This window comes from Vulpes lagopus, chromosome 6 (assembly GCF_018345385.1).
Source record: "Vulpes lagopus strain Blue_001 chromosome 6, ASM1834538v1, whole genome shotgun sequence".
Lineage (NCBI taxonomy): Eukaryota > Metazoa > Chordata > Mammalia > Carnivora > Canidae > Vulpes > Vulpes lagopus.
In genome coordinates, this window is record NC_054829.1 from 122270686 (window position 1) to 122290828 (window position 20143).

General features: G+C 34.6%; 1 protein-coding gene across 1 annotated transcript in view; it reads right to left on the reverse strand.

Annotated features, from left to right (window-relative positions):
• Positions 1-20143, reverse strand: part of SCLT1 (sodium channel and clathrin linker 1) — a 176835-nt gene that overhangs the window by 64885 nt on the left and 91807 nt on the right. Inside the window, exons 14-16 of the mRNA XM_041759726.1 lie at positions 12647-12718; positions 4950-5024; positions 2213-2358 (exon numbers count right to left, since the gene is read on the reverse strand). Of these exons, the coding sequence (XP_041615660.1) occupies positions 2213-2358; positions 4950-5024; positions 12647-12718 (293 nt within the window). The remainder of the gene's footprint in view (positions 1-2212; positions 2359-4949; positions 5025-12646; positions 12719-20143) is intronic.

The window sequence follows — 20143 nt, forward strand, 5'->3', positions numbered from 1 at the left end:
ATGACCTATCTTCAAGTCTGCTGATTTTCTTCTGCATGATCAAGTCTGATGCTGAAACTCTACAGAATTTTTCAGTTCAGTTCTTCAGCTCCAGGATTTTTTTTAATGGTTTCTATTTCTTTGTTAAATTTCTCATTTTGTTCATGCCATTTTTCTGATTTCATTTAGTTGAATGTGTTTTCTCATAGCCATTGATTTTTAAGACAACATTTAAAATTGTCAAGCAGTTCATGGATCTCCATTTCTTTTGGGTCAGTTAGTAGAGCTTTATTAGTTTCCCCTGGTGTTGATGTGTTTGTCTGATTCTTTCTCAGTATCTATGTATTTGAAGAAGCAGATTCCTCTTCCAGTCTTTGCAGACTGATTTTGGCAGGTGCTTCTCCTGCCAAGTCTTACAACCGTGGGGGTTGCTTCTGGGATTGTGGTATAGCAAGGCTTGAATTATGTTGTGTGGCTATCTGCCAGGTTCATGGTTGGCAGGCATGTAATCAGGAGCATAGTCCGGTGTTGTGTCCAGTGGATTCCTAAGGGTATTCCTGTCATGTCACTGGCTGGTCCATGAGATGGTAGGGCTGCTTTTGTAGTGTGGTAGAGTGGGATTAAAGCTGGGTCACAAGGCCTCAGGGATTGGAGTCAAGTCTGAGGTCGGGAGGGGGGCCTGGAAGCATCTACAAGTGTGGCTTCTGCTGGGTCTTTTGGGTGGATCCTTGGCTGTGAAAGGTGACCTAAACTGTGGTACAGCAGTGCTGGATCCATGTCTTGTGGTTTTGATAAGTCTTCAGTCAGGTGTGACTTCTGTTGGGCAACTGTTAATACTTCCTTTAGTTCACTTGGCTGGTTCCTAGCTGGGTAGGACTGCCTCTAGACCATAGGAAAGTGGAGCTAGAGCCAGGATACAAGGACCACAGTCAGCTCTGAGGTTGGCAGACCTATTATCAGAAGGATCCACAGGGATGGCTTCTACTGAGTCCCTTAGTGGAGGGGGTAGAAACAGGACTGCAGACAAGTGGTGCTACAGCCAAGACCATGGGGAGATGGGGCTGCTTTGGTCCATAGACAGGACCATAGTATGCACTGTCACTGGTGTGCAAGCTTACTTCCCTGTTTTGGGGCTCCAACAGTGTTTTGTAACCTCTTACCTGGATCCCAAAGCTCTCACAAAGGTACTTTTGTCCAGGGATTCCTTTTACATATTTGTTTCTGTGGAGGGACATGGGCTGAATACCTCCAATTCATTCCACTGTATTGCTGACATTATTCCTCTTTAGTTTTTTTTTTTTAATTTTTTATTTTTTTTAATTTTTATTTATTTATGATAGTCACACAGAGAGAGAAAGAGAGAGGCAGAGACACAGGCAGAGGGAGAAGCAGGCTCCATGAAATGGGAGCCCGACATGGGATTCGATCCCGGGTCTCCAGGATCGCGCCCTGGGCCAAAGGCAGGCGCCAAACCGCTGCGCCACCCAGGGATCCCTCCTCTTTATTTTTAATTTTTTTTTTTTTTTTTTTTTATTTATTTATGAGAGTCATACAGAGAGAGAGAGAGAGAGAGAGGCAGAGACATAGGTAGAGGGAGAAGCAGGCTCCATGCACCGGGAGCCTGACGTGGGATTCGATCCCGGGTCTCCAGGATCGCGCCCTGGGCCAAAGGCAGGCGCCAAACCGCTGCGCCACCCAGGGATCCCTCCTCTTTATTTTTAAAATAGCTAGTAAACATATTCTATAACACACTGAGATTTCACATAATTCAACTTAAATTTTACTGTATTAAGTAATACTATGGGGGAAAAAGGTAGAAAAATATTCAGAAGGGATATGCCAGACTATAAATTTACCATTTTAATAGACAATGTAACAAATAAACGTTACGGGTTATTATAGAATACTCACTAACAAAAGAAGTATATACATAAACTGAGTATAAAAGCAATAACTAATAAGGAAGCTGAATAGTTAGTATAAAAAACTCCAATCTTATGAGCATGCTATTTAACTGCCAGAAAGGAGAAATTTAAAATAAAAGGGCATATGCTGTTAAATCTTTTCTTCCTAAGGAAAGCAGTTTTCAGAAATAAGCCTGAAAAAAAATTCTATTTGGTGCTAAAAAGTTTTTTTTCCACATATACATAAGTCCTATTTTAAAAAAATAAAGAATCTTCCAGAAAGTACAAATTCTGAAAATGTTAATAGAAACTCCAAAAGAATAACTTACTTTATTTCAAGTTGTTTTATTTTATTTTCTGCTGTCTTAAGTCTTAGTTGAAGATCATCTTTACAACGCTCTGCAACCAGGCATCTTTGGTGCATTTCTTCTAGTTTTCTGTAATCACTTTCATTTACTTTGCCTTCATGGTAAATCTGCAAAAGATTATATATATTACCTTAAAGAAGAAAACTGTCTTAAGAAATTATAACAGTTTAGAAACTAAAATCAATGATAAATAAAAGCCCATAATCATGTGTCTATCTGTTCCCATTGTTACATAGTAAGACATATCAGTAATTTTGGTTACTTTATATTTATAAAATAAAATGCTGAAAACTGACATAAAAATTGCTAATTTTTTGAAATTATTCATGCTCATTGTAAACTAGTTTAGTATTTTATTTTTTGAATTTTTATTTATTTTATCCTTTCTTTTATTAATGTATCATGCTGATTGATTTGCAAATATTGAACTACCCTTACAACCCAGCAAAAAATTTTACTTGATCATGGTGAATAATTTTTTTAACGTATTGCTGGATTCAGTTTGCTAGTATTTTTTTTTTGAAATTTTTATTATTATTTATGATAGTCACACAGAGAGAGAGAGGCAGAGACACAGGCAGAGGGAAAAGCAGGCTCCATGCACTGGGAGCCTGAAGTGGGACTCGATCCCGGGTCTCCAGGATCGCGCCCTGGGCCAAAGGCAGGCGCCAAACCGCTGCGCCACCCAGGGATCCCAGTTTGCTAGTATTTTTATTGAGAATTTTTACATCCATGTTCATCAGGGATACTAGCCCTGTTGTTCTTTTTTTTTTTTTTTTTTTTTTTTTGTGGTGTCTTTAACTGCTTTTGATATTGGGGTGATGCTGGCCTCATAGAATGAATTTGGAAGGTTTCCTTCCTTTTCTGTTTTTGGAATACTTTGAGAAGAGTAGGTATTAACTCATTTAACTGGTAGAATTTGCCTTGAAGCCAACTAATCCTGGGGATAGCTTTAATATCTTAAAAAGAAATGTAAAATAGCTGAAATAAAAAAAAATATTCTATATGTCACCAGAGATAACACTTTTGATTAAATTGTCTTGAACACCCTTCAAGACAATTCTGTATTTAGGGGCACCTGGCTGGCTCGGTTGGTTAAGCATCTTGCCTTTGGCTCAGGTAATGATCTTGGGGGCCTATGACTGAGACCCGCTTTGGGCTATCTGCTTCTCCCTCTCTTCACCACCATCCCCACTCATGGGTGCTCTCTCTCTCTCAAATAAATAAAATCTTAAAAAAATATATATGCTGTGGTACAATAAATAGAACTATCTGAAAGTGGTTCTATAACCTTACTCTGGGTTAACTAGATAATAATCTAACTGAAATGGGGGTTCCTCTTTCCCCAACAGGAATAGATATACCCAAGCTCAGCTTCTTATAAGAGTAGGCTTCCTCCACAACACAGACTGTAAAGTCTCCAGGTGCTAAGCAGCTCACATTTTCAAACAAATTCTACCCATAGCTACCCTTTATATCCAGACTGTTTGACCAAGTAACCTGTATCTTTTTCCACTGAAAAGACTGCTTTGTCAGTCCTGCTCTATAGAAAGGTAGAATGTCAGCAAATTAATGTCTCACTACTAAAATACAGACACACACACACACAATGCGCGTATATATATATATATATACACACATAAGGTCCTAGCAGTACTTTGACTTTAGCGCACACTTGCCTGGGATAGTGGGAGAATTAGGGACTTGTGCCTTTTCTTTACCTGCTGTCTTTAGTCTGGTTTTAGATTTCCTCAATTAAGCCTATTCTTTAATCTCTGTCATGTGGTATTAAAAATTTCATCCCAGCCATGATGTGCAGCAGGTAGCAATCTAAATGGGATCTATTCCTAGTCCATAACAGATAGTAACTCAGAAGGAATTAACCTTACAGGAGAATGGTGACCATAAAGGTCCTACCTGGAACATGACATATATACTCTTGTTATGTGCTGTTTTGTAAGTCACTCTTTTACTGATGTCATGATCTTTTTATGTCAATTATACAGATATGTCACATACTTTTATATTACATAGTTTTTTGAAAATCAAATTCTGACTCTACCATTTACTACTTGCTAGCATTAGGTAAGTTACTTAACTTCTATGAAGGTTCCCAATGTGCACTTAAAACACAGTACATGCTACATCAAGTTTAGTTTCCCCTTTTTCCCCAAGGTATTTTAAGAGTGGGATATTTACTGATGATAAAAAAGTTATTTAAGCAAGAAATTTTAACCTGTAGACTTTTCACATTATTTTTTTCTTAAATATCATTCATTAGGGTAATATATTCCTATTTAAGAAAAAGTCTATACTTTTAAAAGATTAAAATTAGAGCAATGTTATAATTTTCTGGTTATATATACTTACTTGTTTTTATAGATGTCTTAAACCCAATAAAAGTTGGCATAAAATTTAAAAACAGAAGGGAGACCTAGTAAAATTTACTATTGGGATGAAGCTTAAACAAGGAATATGCCTACTTCATAAAAATTTATACCTTTAAGTAAAGTGTACAAATACTGTGGCCACTATTATAAAGAAACACATTCAGGCAATACTAGTGTTTAAGTGCTGACTGTGAATATATTCTGAATAAAAACACAATGTAGAGATAGCTAGTAGATAGTGTGATGAAAGCGAGAGAGTAATAGTGGGCATTTGCAGTTGAGGTTTAGGTAGTTTTTTCTTTTTTTACCTTTTCTAGTTCTTCTTCCACTGCTTTTTTCTCCCTAATGGCTCGTTCAATTTGGCCTTGTTTCTCGGCACACTCCTATAAATTCAATTCGTATCGTAAATAAACATTTTTGTAAAACCTTAAGAAAAAACAGATTAAGTTGAATGATTTATTCATAACAAGAATATCACTCTTATCCTATCAATGCAGCAGGACTATACCGATTATTAAACAAAAGTAAAAAACCTCCATCTTCAAAGAGCTACCTATCTCAGGAGTTCTAAGTAAACATGCTAAATAAATGGGTGACAGAGGTTGAGGAATTTCAGAGAGAATAAATGAGACCCCTTTGTTATATTAGTTTTATTCATATAACCTTATTATATTTTTTAAAAAAGATTTTATTTATTTATTCATGAGAGACAGAGAGAGAGGCAGAGACACAGGCAGAGGGAGAAGCAGGCTCCACGCAGAGAGCCTGATGTGGGACTCGATCCCGGGTCTCCAGGATCACGCCCTGAGCCAAAGGCAGATGCTCAACCACTGAGCCACCCAGGCATCCCTCTTATTATATATTTTAAAAGGGAATACAGAACTGGACAGTGACACAACACTCTGAGGATAATCTGTGGCCTAAAAGGCACACAGGTACATAAATTTCTATTCTATTCTATTCTATTCTATTCTATTCTATTCTATTTATTTATGGCAAAACTTATAAAGAGCCAAGGCGCTGTCTTAGTTGGTGACTCTTGATTTTGGCCTAGGCCATGATCCTAGGGTTGTGATCAAGTCTCGTGCTGGGCTCTGCTCTGGGCATAAAGCCTGCTCAAGATTCTTGCTCCCCCCTCTGCCCTTCCCTGCCCATCTTCCCCTCTGCTCATATGTTCTCTCAAAAAAAAAAAAAAAGAAAGAGAAAAGAGTCAATGGACACAGTAAAAGTTTTATTAGCATGATCATAAACATTTTCTGCTCTAAAGGTTTTAATTAGTAAAACCGAGCAAGCATAGTAATCAATTGAAAAAATTTAGTATTTTGCAAATAAAGTAAAACTGAAAACCCTTATAATGATTGGTTCCTCATAGTTATTTGTTTTTAATCTATTTATTTATAAGAATGGGTGTGATTATTTTCTACTAATTGTAAACTATGCTTTGGATGAACCTCCTTATTGGCAGTATACTACTGATATTCAATTACCTTTAGCATGATTTTATTTTACAAAAGTATTGTAAATCAATGTTTTTAAATTTTAAAATAATCTTCTAAGTTGTGACCTCAATGAATTCTAATTATAATGAAGACCCTTATTAACCCTATATTACTAATCAGATGATTAACCTAAATTGATCATCCTTCATTAAGACAGAATTGTTAGTACACAAGAAATGAAACTTTAATGTTCCAAATATGTTTAATGTTCCATATATGTTCATACAGTAAGTTGCTACTATGTAAAAAGGTGGTTTTATGATGTGAAATTTGGGATTTCTCCTATGTTTGTAACTCATCTTGTGTGACTGTTAATAGACTATTTTTAGACAAGTTTTAGGTTAAACAGCAAAATAGAGAAGTTAGAGATTTCCACTATACTTCTTGCCCCCATATATGCAAAACCCTCCCCCATTTTCAACATTCCTCACTGCAGTGGTACATTTGTTAATACTGATGAACCTATACTGACACAACATTATCACTCAAAGTCTCTTGGTGTTGTGCAATTTATGGGTTTAGACAAATTTATAATGACATGTACTCACCATTATAGTACCATACAAAGTAGTTTCCATGTTCTAAAAATCCTCTATGCTTTCTCTATGCTTATTCATCCCTCTCTCCTCCTTAACCCCTGATAATGTCTTTTTACTGTCTCCATAGTTTTGGCTTTCTCAGAATGTCATATAGTTGGAGTCAAACAATATGCAGCCTTTTCAGACTAGCTTCTTTCACTTAGTAATATGCATTTTAGTTTCCTACAATGTCTTTTCATGGCTTGATAGTTCACTTCTTTTTAGTGCTGAATAATACTCCATTGTCTAGATGTACCAGTTTATCTGTTCATCACCTAACTAACGGAGAGCTTGGTTGCTTCCAAGTTTTGGCAACTGTCAGGAAAGTTGCTATAAACATCCATGTTCAAGTTTTTGTGTGGATATAAGTTTTCAACTCCGTTGGATAAATACAGAAGAGTGCAATTGTTGGACCATATGGTAAGAATATGTTTAATTTTATAAGAGATTGGGATCCCTGGGTGGCTCAGTGGTTTGGCGCCTGCCTTCGGCCCAGGGCGCGATCCTGGAATTCCAGGATTGAGTCCTGCGTCAGGCTCCTGGTGTGGAGCCTGCTTCTCCGTCCTCCTGTGTCTCTGCCTCTCTCTTTCTCTCTCTACATCTATCATGAATAAATAAATAAATCAATCTTTAAAAAAAATTTTATAAGAGATTGCTAAACTTTCTTCAAAAGTGGCTATACCATTTTGTATTCCCACCAGCAATGAATGAGAATTCCTGTGGCTCCACATCATTCCCAGAGTTTTGTCAGCATTCTGAATTTTATCAACTCTAATAGGTGTATCTGCTACATATTTGGTGTAATGAGTAGCAGCTCATTATTGTTTTAATTTGCATTTCCCTGGTGAAATATAATGTGTAACATCTTTTCATATGCTTATATGCCATCTGTATATCTTCTTTGGGGAGGTTTTTGTTAGTATCTTTGGTCTACTTTATTTTATTATTTTATTTTTTGGTCCACTTTTCATTTGACTTTAGTATTGTTGACTTTTAAGAGTTCTTCGTATACTTTGGATAATAGACCTTATCAGCTATGCCTTTTGCAAATATTTTCTGCCAGTCTATGGTTTGAATTTTCATTCTCTTGATAGTGTCTTTCATGAGAAATCTTTCATTTTAATGAAGTCCAACTTATCAACTGTTTCATGGGTTATGCCTTTGATGTTGTATCTAAAAATTCATTGCCAAACCCAAGACCATCCAGATTTTCTATTTATCTTCCAGGAATTTTATAGTTTTGTGTTTTACATTTAGGTCTGTGACCCATTTTGAATTAGCTTTTGTGGAAGATGTAACGTCTATGTCTAGATTCATTCTTTTACATGTAAGCATCTAATTATCCTAGTCCCATTTGTTAAAAAGACTATCTTTTTTCTCCATTGTATTGCCTTTGCATCTTTGTCAATGATCAGCTGACTGCATTTATGTGGGTCTATATCTTATTCCATTCTGTGTTCTGTATTTTATTCCACTGATCTATTTGTCTATTTTTTCACCAATATCACAGTAGCTTATTATAGCTTTATAGTAATTCTTGAAATCTGGTAGTGTCAGTCCTCTGGTTTTGTTCTTCTCCTTCAATATTGTATTGGCTATTCTAGGTCTTTTGTCTCTCCAAGCAAACTTTATTTTTTAAAAAATTATTGTTATTTTTGAATTTTTATTTAAATTCTAATTAGTAACATACAGTGCAATATTGGTTTCATGAGTAGAATTCAGTGATTCATCACTTACATGTTACAACACCCAGTGTCAACATAACAAGCACCTTCCTTAATACCCACCTCTCTTCAACAACCCTCAGTTTGTTCTCAATTGTTAAGAGTGTCTCTTATGGTTTGTTTCCCCCTTTTTCTTCTTTCCTCTCTTCCCATATGTTCATCTGTTTTGTTTCTTAAATTCCAGATATGAGTGAGATTATATGGTATTTGTCTTTTTTTTAACTGACTTATTTTGCTTAGCATAATACACTCTAGCTTCATCTACATTGCTGCAAATTGTCAAGATTTCAAGATATATATATATATATATATATATATATTTGAGCAATCTCCATAGTTTGGCTATTGTTTTTTTGGCTATTGTTGATAATGTTGCTACAAACACTGAAGTGCATGTACCCCTTTGAATCTTTATTTTTGTATCCTTTGGGTAAATACCTAGTAGTGCAACTGCTGGATCATAGTATAGTTACATTTTTAACTTTTGGAGGAACCTCCATACTGTTTTCCACAGTGGCTACACCAGTTTGCATTTCCACCAATACAAGAGGGTTCCCCTTTTTCTACATCCTCACAAATGCTTGTTTCTTGTGTTGTTAACTTTGGCCATTCTGACAGGCGTGAGGTGGTATCTCATTGTGGTTTTGATTTGTATTTCTCTGATAATGAGTGATGCTGAACATCTTTCATGTGTCTGTTAGCCATCTGGATGTCTTCTCTGGAGTCTGTATTCATGTCTTCTGCCCATTTCTCAACTGGATTATTTGTTTTTTGGGTGCTGAGTTGATAAATTCTTTATAGATTTTGAATACTAACCCTTTTCTTCAGATAAACTTTAGAATCAATTTGTCAATATCCACAAAATAACTTGCTGGGATTTTGACTGGGATTGCACTCAATCTATAGATCAGGCTGGGAAGAACTGACATTTTGACTTTAGTCTTCCTATCCGTGAACATGAGCTATCTATTTATTTACATCTTTGATATCTTTCATCAGAGTTTTCCTCATATAGATTTTGTTAGATATATAATTAAGTAACTTTTTATATGCTAAGGTAAATGGTATTGTGTTTTAATTTAAAATTCCATTTGTTCATTGCTGGTATATGGGAAAACAGCTGACTTTTGTATATTAACCCTGTATCCTGCAATCTTGCTATGCTATAATTGCTTCTTTGTTACATGTTTTTTTGTTTTTCAATTTGTTTTCTTTTTTTTAAAAAAAGATTTTGTTTATTTATTCATGAGACACACAGAGAGAGAGAGAGAGAGAGAGAGGCAGAGACATAGGCAGAGGGAGAAGCAGGCTCCACGTAGGGAGCCTGCCTGACGCAGGACTTGATCCTGGGTCTCCAGGATCATGCCCTGGGCTGAAGGCGGCACTAAACCACTGAGCCACCCAGGCTGCCCTCAACTTGTTTTCTACACAGACAATCATTTCATCTGCTAACAAATTTCTTCCTTCCCAATCTGTACAACTTTTGTTTCTTTTTTCAGTCAAATTGCATTGGCTAGTACTTCCAGTATGATGTTGAAAAGCAGAGGTGAAAGGACACATTATTGCCTTGTTCCTGATCTTAGTTAGAAAGCTTTTGGTTTCACAGCAGTAGGCTTTTTGTAGATATTCCTTATCAAGCTCAGGAAGTTTCCCTCTGTTTCTAGGTTACTAACAGTTTTTTTTTTTTTTTTTTTTAAATCATGAATGGGGGTTGGATTTTTGTCAAACACTTTTTCTGCAGTTACTGATATGATTCTCATATTTTTATGTAGATATTAATAACAGAGTTAGATCACACTTCTGAATCTGGTGAATGACATATAAAGAAAAGTATGTGATAAATACACTATGCATCTCTCTCCATCCAACCCACCATTTCACTCCTAAATGATGACTGAAAGAATATTTGGTTAACCTCAAATAACAAAGTTAAAAAAGACATAGAAGTTTATACCTTTATAAAGACATATATGAATTCTATTAAAAATTCACTGTAATATAAAAGTAAACACTTAAAATTACTATTAAAAAGCTTTCATGGTATCTGCTATTAATCACCATCAATATTCCTACCTTTTGGGTAAGATATGACCAATGATACTAGATATTTTTTGAAGTGCTCATGGAGTATTTTCAAAATCATACCTTATAGTGTACCATAAAGAAAATCATAACAAATATCAAGAATCATTATCAATAGCTTATAATCTGTGGCCTCTATTTAACTGGATTAGGAATAATAAAAAGACATCTAAATATCTAAAGATGTGGAAATTCAAAATTAAAAAAAAATTTTTAAAAGAAATCATAGAAGATCATAATGAACTTTTCATTTTCCTTGTATAAAATTTGGGCATTATTATAACCAATTTTGTTACTCATTTACTGTAGGTGAACAGCAACCTCTGCTAATTGGCGGATTTAAAAGCTTGAGTATTCTTAAGAGAAATTGTATCCTGTAGGAGAAAGCAAAAGCGGTGCTGCTCTCCAAACGGACATATGTGGCTAGACTGGCATTGGCCTTTTCTTGAATCTATCAAAAAATCTGCATACTAACTTAAAAGACAAGTTTTTCTTCTTCCTACAAGCATAACTTAGTTTTGGGTTAGCTAAAGGATTAAACTTCTTTCTTTGACTTCATCTTTATGGTATAGGTGGTAAAACTGGTACTTAAGAATATAAATCAATAGCTGACGTAATAACATGTCTCAAACATAGTCGTAAATTTGAGTTACCCGAGAAAATCTGCTTTTTAAAGTAGTTGAACATGTCTTCCTTCATACAGATTTCTCAATGCCTAATGTTTAAAACATTTCAATTAATCAGTAGTTTTTCCCATGGAATCAACGTCAGAGAATATTTAATATCTTTAGAAAAATCTACTTAGTTATGGATTATAATTGTTTTACTATAAATCGTAAGAAATACTTTTTGCAATAAACTAAAATATAGTTTTTTGCTCTAAAATGAGTTCATAAAGCTCTGGTTGTGGTTATTAAGAGTTATTATTTTAAAAATCTTTGCAGATATTATCCAATACACATTTCTTCGGGAAAAGAGAAAGAAATAATGTTCTTGTCCTTCCAGAGTTTACAAGCCGTTAAATGATTCTGGACTGGGGTGGACCTTCTTTTCTAAGCTGTGAATCTGCTGATAGCTAAATCAGTCCATGTAAGAGAACAAGCAAAATAGCAAAGTGATAGATATGACTAATTGGCCACACAGCATCCCATTAATTTACTTAATATTCCTTCATCCTTAAAACAGATGACATTAGACAAAAAGTAACATTGTTTCTTGTTCTATTACTCTGAAGATCTATACACAAAGAAAAATCTCATCATGTATACTACAAAGTTTGTAGAATACAAACTTTCCTCTTTCAGAGTTGTTTAAATAGTAGTCAATAAATATTAAAAAAAAACATACTGTGAAAACACTGTGCTAGGCAATGGGGAAAATAAAAGGAGGCATAAAACTCTTGTACTTTGAGGTACAATCTGGTTGGAAAGAAGATTTTCATGAAGCAAGAGAGGAAAGGGAGAGGAGACAGGAGAAAGAGAGAACTAACAGTGTAACATATTTATTACAAGACAATTCATTGCTGAATTTTGTAGTCAGATTAAAAGCGACATAGAGATTCAGAAAATATTAGAGTTTGTGAAGTTGAGAATATCTTTCCAATCTCTGAAAATTCTGGTACTTTTATTCCCCTGGTTATTAAAGGTTATTAAATTCCATTTCATCAAATAGAGTTGTTAAATACCTCTAGTCACATAAGTACTCTTCTCCTTTCTCTTTGCCTATTTATCCTTCAGTATTCATTTCTTTTGGGAAGCTTGTTCTTCTTTCCCACTGTAATATATATTTTCTCTTTCTCCCTCGTCTCCCAGATGAACCTAGCATATGGTAGCAGCTGCAGAAAGGTGCTTAATAGCACTCTGGGCATTTTTTTGTCAAAAAAGGTAATTGTAGTAAAATCTGATAAATGCCATCCATCTTTCCTGCTGGATTAAGTTCCAAGATTGCAGGTAACATGTTTATTTTGATTTTTACTCTTCTCCAAGCATCTAGCATAGTTCCTGGCTTAACAAGTATCTTCTGAATGAGCAAGAATGCACATTATAAGATACGTCAAAACATATCCTGGCCTTTAAAATAAGCAATATTCAGAGAAAAATATAAATATAGTCTTCTAACATACCATTTGAAGGGCTGAAAGTTCTTCTGTTAGTCGAGAAATCTGTACACTATACTGTTTTCTTGTGTTTGCAACCTGTAAATTAAGACATTTATAAACTGTTTAGGTTCTCAAAAAATGATTAATACCCAATAAAGATACATAGAATAGTAAGTTTGATTTTAGGTCATAAAAAATAAATAAGCACATGGTATATTAAAGAGTCAAGACTTTATTATGATAGGGGTAGAAGAGTGAATTTCTATTAAAATTTACCATAGAAATGAAAACTGCAAAATTTAAAAATATTTACTTACTAATCCCCTTAAAGATAATAACCAAGGCATTACAAGTTAACATAAATAACATTTTTATGAAAAATAAGTGCATTTTCCAAAATTGAAAATTTTTTAGAAGAATGGTATTATTTTACATTTTTGCAAATTTCCTTAATGTCTGGCTCAATAGAAGACAGCTAGGTTCTCATATCTATATCTGTGTTCAACCTGTGCTGATCATCAGTCTTTGGAAAACAATGTACCTCATGAGAGAATAAGTATGAAAAAAGCAAACAGTAAACCATAAGTAGAAAGTTAGGTTAGACCTTGCAGACTCTCTGAACACTTTGAGAACTCCTGCCACAGAGCAAGTCAAATGAAAAACCAAATTACACACTAAAAAATTAATTAGTAACTTTTAAGGCACTTTTGTTTTATAAACAGAAGAATATTCTTTATGTTGCATATATCACAGTATTAGGTAAATTATTTTGTGAGGAGAATTATTTGAATTAACACTTAAATTGCTTCAGAAACAGTATAATTTATATATATAGAACATTTTGAAGAATTATATCTCATTGAGATGGCTCCGTTGATAATATATTTTTCTAATAACTACTCATGCTTTTTAAAAAGACCACAAGGAATACTGATACTATATCACCAGTAAACATTTATGATCTAAAGATTTTTGGAAATTTTCTAAGATCCTATAAAATAGATTATTTCTAAAATATGAGGTAAGCCTTCTACAGAACATTTACAACATTGACACATACTTTATTTGGTTAATTAATATGAGTTATGTTTCTGAAGACTGGACAAACATATATGAGTCCCTTTGAGCTCTATTTTAGATTTTAAATTGATGCAAACTTTCCTATGAATAATTATATAATTATATCCATCCTCTTTATGGGTCAGTGATAACCACAGCATTTACTGAGGTCTGATATGTGAAGAACTGTTCAGAGTGCTGTGTTATTATCTCATTAAATCCCACCAACAATCTGATTAAGTAGTTATCACCCTCAATATAGAAGAGGGATATTAAGGTATAGGGATAGTTAAGTCATGAAGGTTTTCAGAATATAACAATTTTAGTCCCTATGAGTGCATTCATGTCTTTCCATCTGCCTCTCATACAATGTTTTAAGAGTTATTTTTAGTGTCTAGAAATGCAGCTAGCATGAAGGTTTATGACTATACTAGTAAATATATTTTGAAATATTTTTATAATAATGCTGATAAATTCAGTGAATTAAACTGTTCATATTTCTTAAAAAGACAGTGTAGGACTACTGAGACTGATGGTATATCATCAGTAAAATCTTATGCTGCAAAGATCATAGAAAATTTTTTGAGGTTAGTATCTGATAAAACACAATGTAAACCTTGTTATGTGAGCAAATACACATATTTGAGAGGCAATTTAAAGTAGTTGGGGTCCAGAAGTCTGTATAGAAACTAAAATCCCCTCTCTTATCCTAACCTCACGTTTTTTTTGTAAACATTTTCTTTTACAATGTATGGATAGTAAGGATATTTGTAAATCAAACAGTAAGGTAAATTAACAAGAGATAGAAACAGAAAAGGCCAATAATGTCACAAATATTGCCTAACTGCCTAACTGGATGAATATAATTTTGATCACCAAATTTAAGCCATGATTTGAAAAAAAAAGAAAATCAAAGTCAAAAGAAAATAACATTACTTTCACAAATTAAGTTTTACTTGTTTTATAGAGATCTGAGAAATAGCTATTTCCGTATTTTAAAGAAATAAGCTACTGCCATATTTTGTTCAGTTTTATGGCCAGAACATAAGTATGTGCTGATTTATTCATTATATTTACTTTGTTAATAAAAAAATACTTAAAGTCATTAGAAATAAGTAATCCTCACTCTAACAGGTTAATTCCACATATTTGGAGGACATGTCAAATTATAATAAATGTGGCAATTATCACCAAAACAGCTGAAAAATTTCAAACAAAAACATTAAAAAATATATTATAAAAATATAAATGGATATAAGGAGGATATACTATATGCTCTATAAAATACTATATAGTTCAATTATATAGTTTATGAAAATAATACTTACTCTTTGAAATTCTACACACTGAGAACTGTAATACGCAGAAAGAGAAAAGTGCCTCATTATTCTTCTAGGCTTAGCACTGTTCAAAGGCTGATATATATATCTCCAGAATTTTTTGCTTCACAGATAGTTACACCAATCATTAATAATTTGCAATTAAATGAAAACTCAGAAGGACAATGCTAAAAATAGCACTTATCTCTGGGTAGTGGAATTTTAAGTGATTTGTAAGTTATTCGTATTTTGGGTATTGAGTTTGATAAGTTCTTTATAGATTTTGGATACTATCCCTTTATCTGATAAGTCATTTGCAAATATCTTCTCCCATTCCATAGGTTGCCTTTTAGTTTTGTTGCTTACTTTGGTGTGCAAAAAACTTTTTATCCTGATAAAGTCCCAATAGTTCATTTTTGCTTTTGTTTCCCTTGACTTTGGAGATGTGTCTAGAAGTTGCTGCAGCCAACGTCAGAGAGGTTGCTGCTTGTGTTCTCCTCTAGGATTTTAATGGATTCCTGTTTCACATTTCGGTCTTTCAGTCATTTTGAGCTTACTTTTGTGTATGGTGCAAGAAAGTGGTCCAGTGTTATTCTTCCACATGTGGCTGTTCAATTTTCCCAATACCATTTGTTGAAGAGACTCTCTTTTTTCCATTGGATATTCTTTCCTGCTTTGTCAAAGATTAGTTGGCCTTGGAGTTGAGGGTCCATTTCTGGACTTTCCATTCTGTTCCACTGATCTATGTTGTCTGTTTTTGTGTTGCTACCATACTGCCTTCATAATCATAGTTTTGTAATACAGCTTGAAGTCTGAAATTGTGACACCTCTAGTTTTGGTTTTCTCTTCCTTCTCCTTCTCCTCTTTCTTCTTCTTCCTTCTCCTTCTTCTTTTTTGGTTTTCTTTTTTCCTGTTAAGAACAATATTGGCTGTCGGTCTTTTGTATATGGCTTATATGATATTGAGGTATGTTCTCTGTAGTCCTACTTGGCAAAGAGTTTTTATTTTTTTATCAAGAAAGGATGTTGTATTTTGTCAAATGCTTTTTCTGCATCAATTTGTAGGATCATATCATTCTTGTCTTTTAATTAATGTGGTCTTATCACATTGATTTGAAAATGTTCAACCATCCCTGAATCCCAGGAATAAATCCTACTTGGTTGTGGTGAATAATCCTTTTTAATGTACTGATGGATCCTACTGGCTAGTATCTTGGTGAGTATTTTGACATCCATGTTCATCTCAGGAATCTTGGTCTATAATTCTCCCTTTTGATGGGGTTTTTGTCTGGTTTTGGGATCAAGATAATGTTGGCCTCAAAGAATGAGTTTGGAAAATTTCCTTCCATTTCTGTTTTTTGAAACAGCTTCAGAAGAATAGGTATTAATCTTTAAATGTTTGGTAGAATTATCTTGGGAAGCTATCTGGCCCTGGACTCTTGTTTGTTGGGAGATTTTTTTTTGTTGTTGAGAGATTTTTGATTACTGCTTCAATTTCCTTGCTGGTTATGGGTCTCTTCAGATTTTCTATTTCTTCCTGTTTCAGTTTCGGTAGTTTATTAATTTCAAATGCATCCATTTCTTCCAGATTGCCTAATTTGTTGGCATATAATTGCTCATAATACTTTGTATTCTTTGGTGTTGGTTGTGATCTTTTTCATTCATGATTTTACTGATTTGGGTCCTTTCTCTTTTCTTTTTTAAAGTCTGGCTAGGGGTTTATCAATCTTATTAATTCTTTCAAAGAACCAGCTCCTAGTTTTGTTGATCTGTTCTACTGTTCTTCTGGTTTCTATTTCATTGATTTCTGCTCTAATCTTTATTATTTCTCTTCTCCTGTTGGACTTAGGCTTTATTTGCCGTACTTTTTCCAACTCCTTTAGGTGTAAGGTTAGGTTGTATATTTGAGATTTTTCTTGTTTCTTGGCTTGTATTGCTATATACTTTCCTTTTAGGACCACCTTTGCTGCATCCCAAAGGTTTTGGACTGCTGTGTTTTCATTTTCATTTGCTTCCATGTATTTTATAAGTGTTCTTTAATTTCCTGGTTGACTAATTTATTCTTTAGTAGAATGTTCCTTAGCCTCCATGTATTTGTGGTCCTTCCAAATTTTTTCTTGTGATTGACTTTAAGTTTTATAGAATTGTGGTCTGAAAATACACATGGTATGATCCCAGTCTTTTCATAATGGTTGAGATCTGATTTGTGACTCAGTATGTGATCTATTACAGAGAATGTTCCATATGCAATTGAGAAGAATATGTATTCTGCTGTTTTAGGATAAAATGCTCTGAATGTATCTGTTAAGTCCATCTGGTCCAGTATGTCATTCGGAGCCTTTGTTTCCTTGTTACATTGTTGATTGATTACATTAAGTAATCAATCAGTAAGTGCGGTGTTAAAGTCCCCTACTACTATTGTGTTATTATCAATGAGTTTTAATTTTGTTATTAATTGGTTTATATATATTTGACTGCCTCCAAGTTAGGAACATAAATATTTATAATTAGATCTTTTGGTTGGAAAGACCGTTTTATTATGATATAGTGTCCTTCATTTCTTATTACAGTCTTTGGTTTAAAATCTAATTTGCCTGATATAAGGATGGCTACTCCAGCTTTCTTTTGATGTTCATTAGTATGAAAAACTGTTCTTCACCCCCTCACTTTGAATCTGGAAGTGTCTGGGTCTAATATGAATCTCTTGTAAGCAGCATATTGATGGGTCTGGGGTTTTTAATCCAATATGATACCCTCCATGTTTTGACTGGAGCATTTAGTCCATTTATATTCAGAGCAATTATTGAAAGATATTAATTTAGTGCCACTGTACTACTTATAAAGTTGCTATTCCTGTAGATTGCCTCTGTTCATTTCTGGTCTTTGTTATTTTTGGGCTTTCTATCCACTCAAAGGATCTCTTTTAATATTTCTTGCCGGGCTGGTTTAGTGTTCACAAATTCCTTTAGTTTTTGTTTGTCCTGGAAACTCTTTATCTCTCCCTCTGTTTTGAATGACAGCCTTGCTGGAAAAGGTATTCTTGGCTCAATATTTTTCTCATTTAGCATGCTGAATATATGTCAGTCCTTTCTGGCCTGCCAGGTCTTTGTGGACAGGTATCCTGCCAGCGTTCGGTGTCTACCCTTGTAGGTTAAGAACCTCTTCTCCTGAACTGCTTTCAGGATTTTCTTTTTACCTTTGAAATTCCAAGCTTTGCTAGAATATGTTGAGGTGTTGACTGATTCTCAGGTGGACTTGCCCTATTGCAAATGTGCCGCTCATGCACAGAGGCAGGGCTCAGTGTAAGCAGCTCCAGATTCTACTGCGTGGTGCTATTTTGCTCTTTGAAGGCTTTCAGCACCAGTAGGCAGGATGACCACTCTGCTCTCTACCTTGTAGGAGTTGTAGGAATGAAAACTCTACTACTTAGTTGCTTAGGAGTAAAGCAAGCACATTAGCTTTACTTTTTTAAGTGATGAGACTTTTAAAAACAAATTTACTTCCGTCTACCTAGGAGAGAAATAATACTGCCCACAGAAAAATACAGGTAAGAAAAGAGTTAATATCTTTATTTTATCCAGTGATATAATACACAGTATATCCAACTATCTTATAGGAGCTCATTTTATTATTTATTTATTTATTTATTTATTTACTTATTTATGAGAGAGAGAGAGAGAGAGAGAGAGAGAGAGAGGGGCAGAGACACAGGCCGAGGGACAAGCAGGCTCCACACTGGGAGCCCAATGTGGGACTCAATCCCAGGACCCCAGGATTGTGCCCTGGGCCAAAGGCAGGCGCTAAACCCCTGAGCCACCCAGGGATACCCCTAGGAGCTCATTTTATTTTATTTTATTTATTTTATTTTATTTTATTTTTTAAAAGATTTTATTTATTCATGAGAGACACACTGAGAGAGAGAGAGAGAGAGAGAGAGAGAGAGGCGGAGACACAGGCAGAGGGAGAAGCAGGCTCCATGCAGGGAGCCTGACATGGGACTCGATCCCGGGTCTCCAGGATCACACCCTGGGCTGCAGGAGGCGCTAAACTGCTGCACCACTGGGGCTTCCCTAGGAGCTCATTTTAAAGGAAAGGATTATTAGTTTTCAATCCTTTATGTTAACTGTTTCAGAGATAGTCTTTATGAATACATAGGAAAGCATTTTAATGTAAATCTTACAGTAAAAATGAAAACCACAGTTTTGCTAATTCATGTGTTTGACAAAAATATCAAAAAAGAATTATAACCAGTCTCTTGGAAAAGTGGCTGATTCCATATCTGAGGCAGAGAGAGAAACATTATTTATGCAAAAACGGTACAGAGACAATATAAGAAGAAAAAAAATATGGTGATGTAGTATAACAAAAAAATAAAGACCAATGAAACCACTGTGATATTAAAAAAAGAGGGGAAGGGATGTCTGGGTGGCTCAGTGGTTGAGTGTCTGCCTTCAGCTCAGAGCGTGATCCCGGGATCCAGGACTGAATCCTGCATTGGGCTTCCTGGGAGGGGCCTGCTTCTCCCTTTGCCTATGTCTCTGCCTCTCTCTGGTATCTCTCGTGAATAAATAAAATCTTTTTTAAAAATGAGGAGAAAACTCTTCTTTATTGAAAAATGGCAGCTGAAAAATGTATAAGAATGATAGAACATAATCATTTGTAATCATTCCTTATAATATTTATTTCAAGCAAAGATTATCAATGGATGCTTAGATCACTGGATGAAATTTTTGGTAGAAAGTATACCTGTGTGGTCTTCAAGCATTTTCCCCAATTATTTATAAAGTATACAAATGAAGAGTTCTGGTCGTACCACCTTAACCATGTGGTCAAGCTTAGCTTCAACTAATGCACAATCTGATATTATAGCTTCCTGATGTGATCAGTTGGGAGATATACATATCACTCTGTTAGAAACAACCTAAATCTAATCAAAAAGAAATGGTCACATAAATCCAGATGTGGAATACTCTGGATTCTACAAAGGATTCTTTGTTATGCAGAGAGGAAGGCAGAGGACTGGGTTAAGTTGAGGGAGACTACAAAGACATACCAGTTAAATGCAATGATAGATAAATTTGGATTGGATCCTGGATTTAAAAAACCAAAAAGTACTAGGATATCTTAGGGAAATTTGAGTGTAG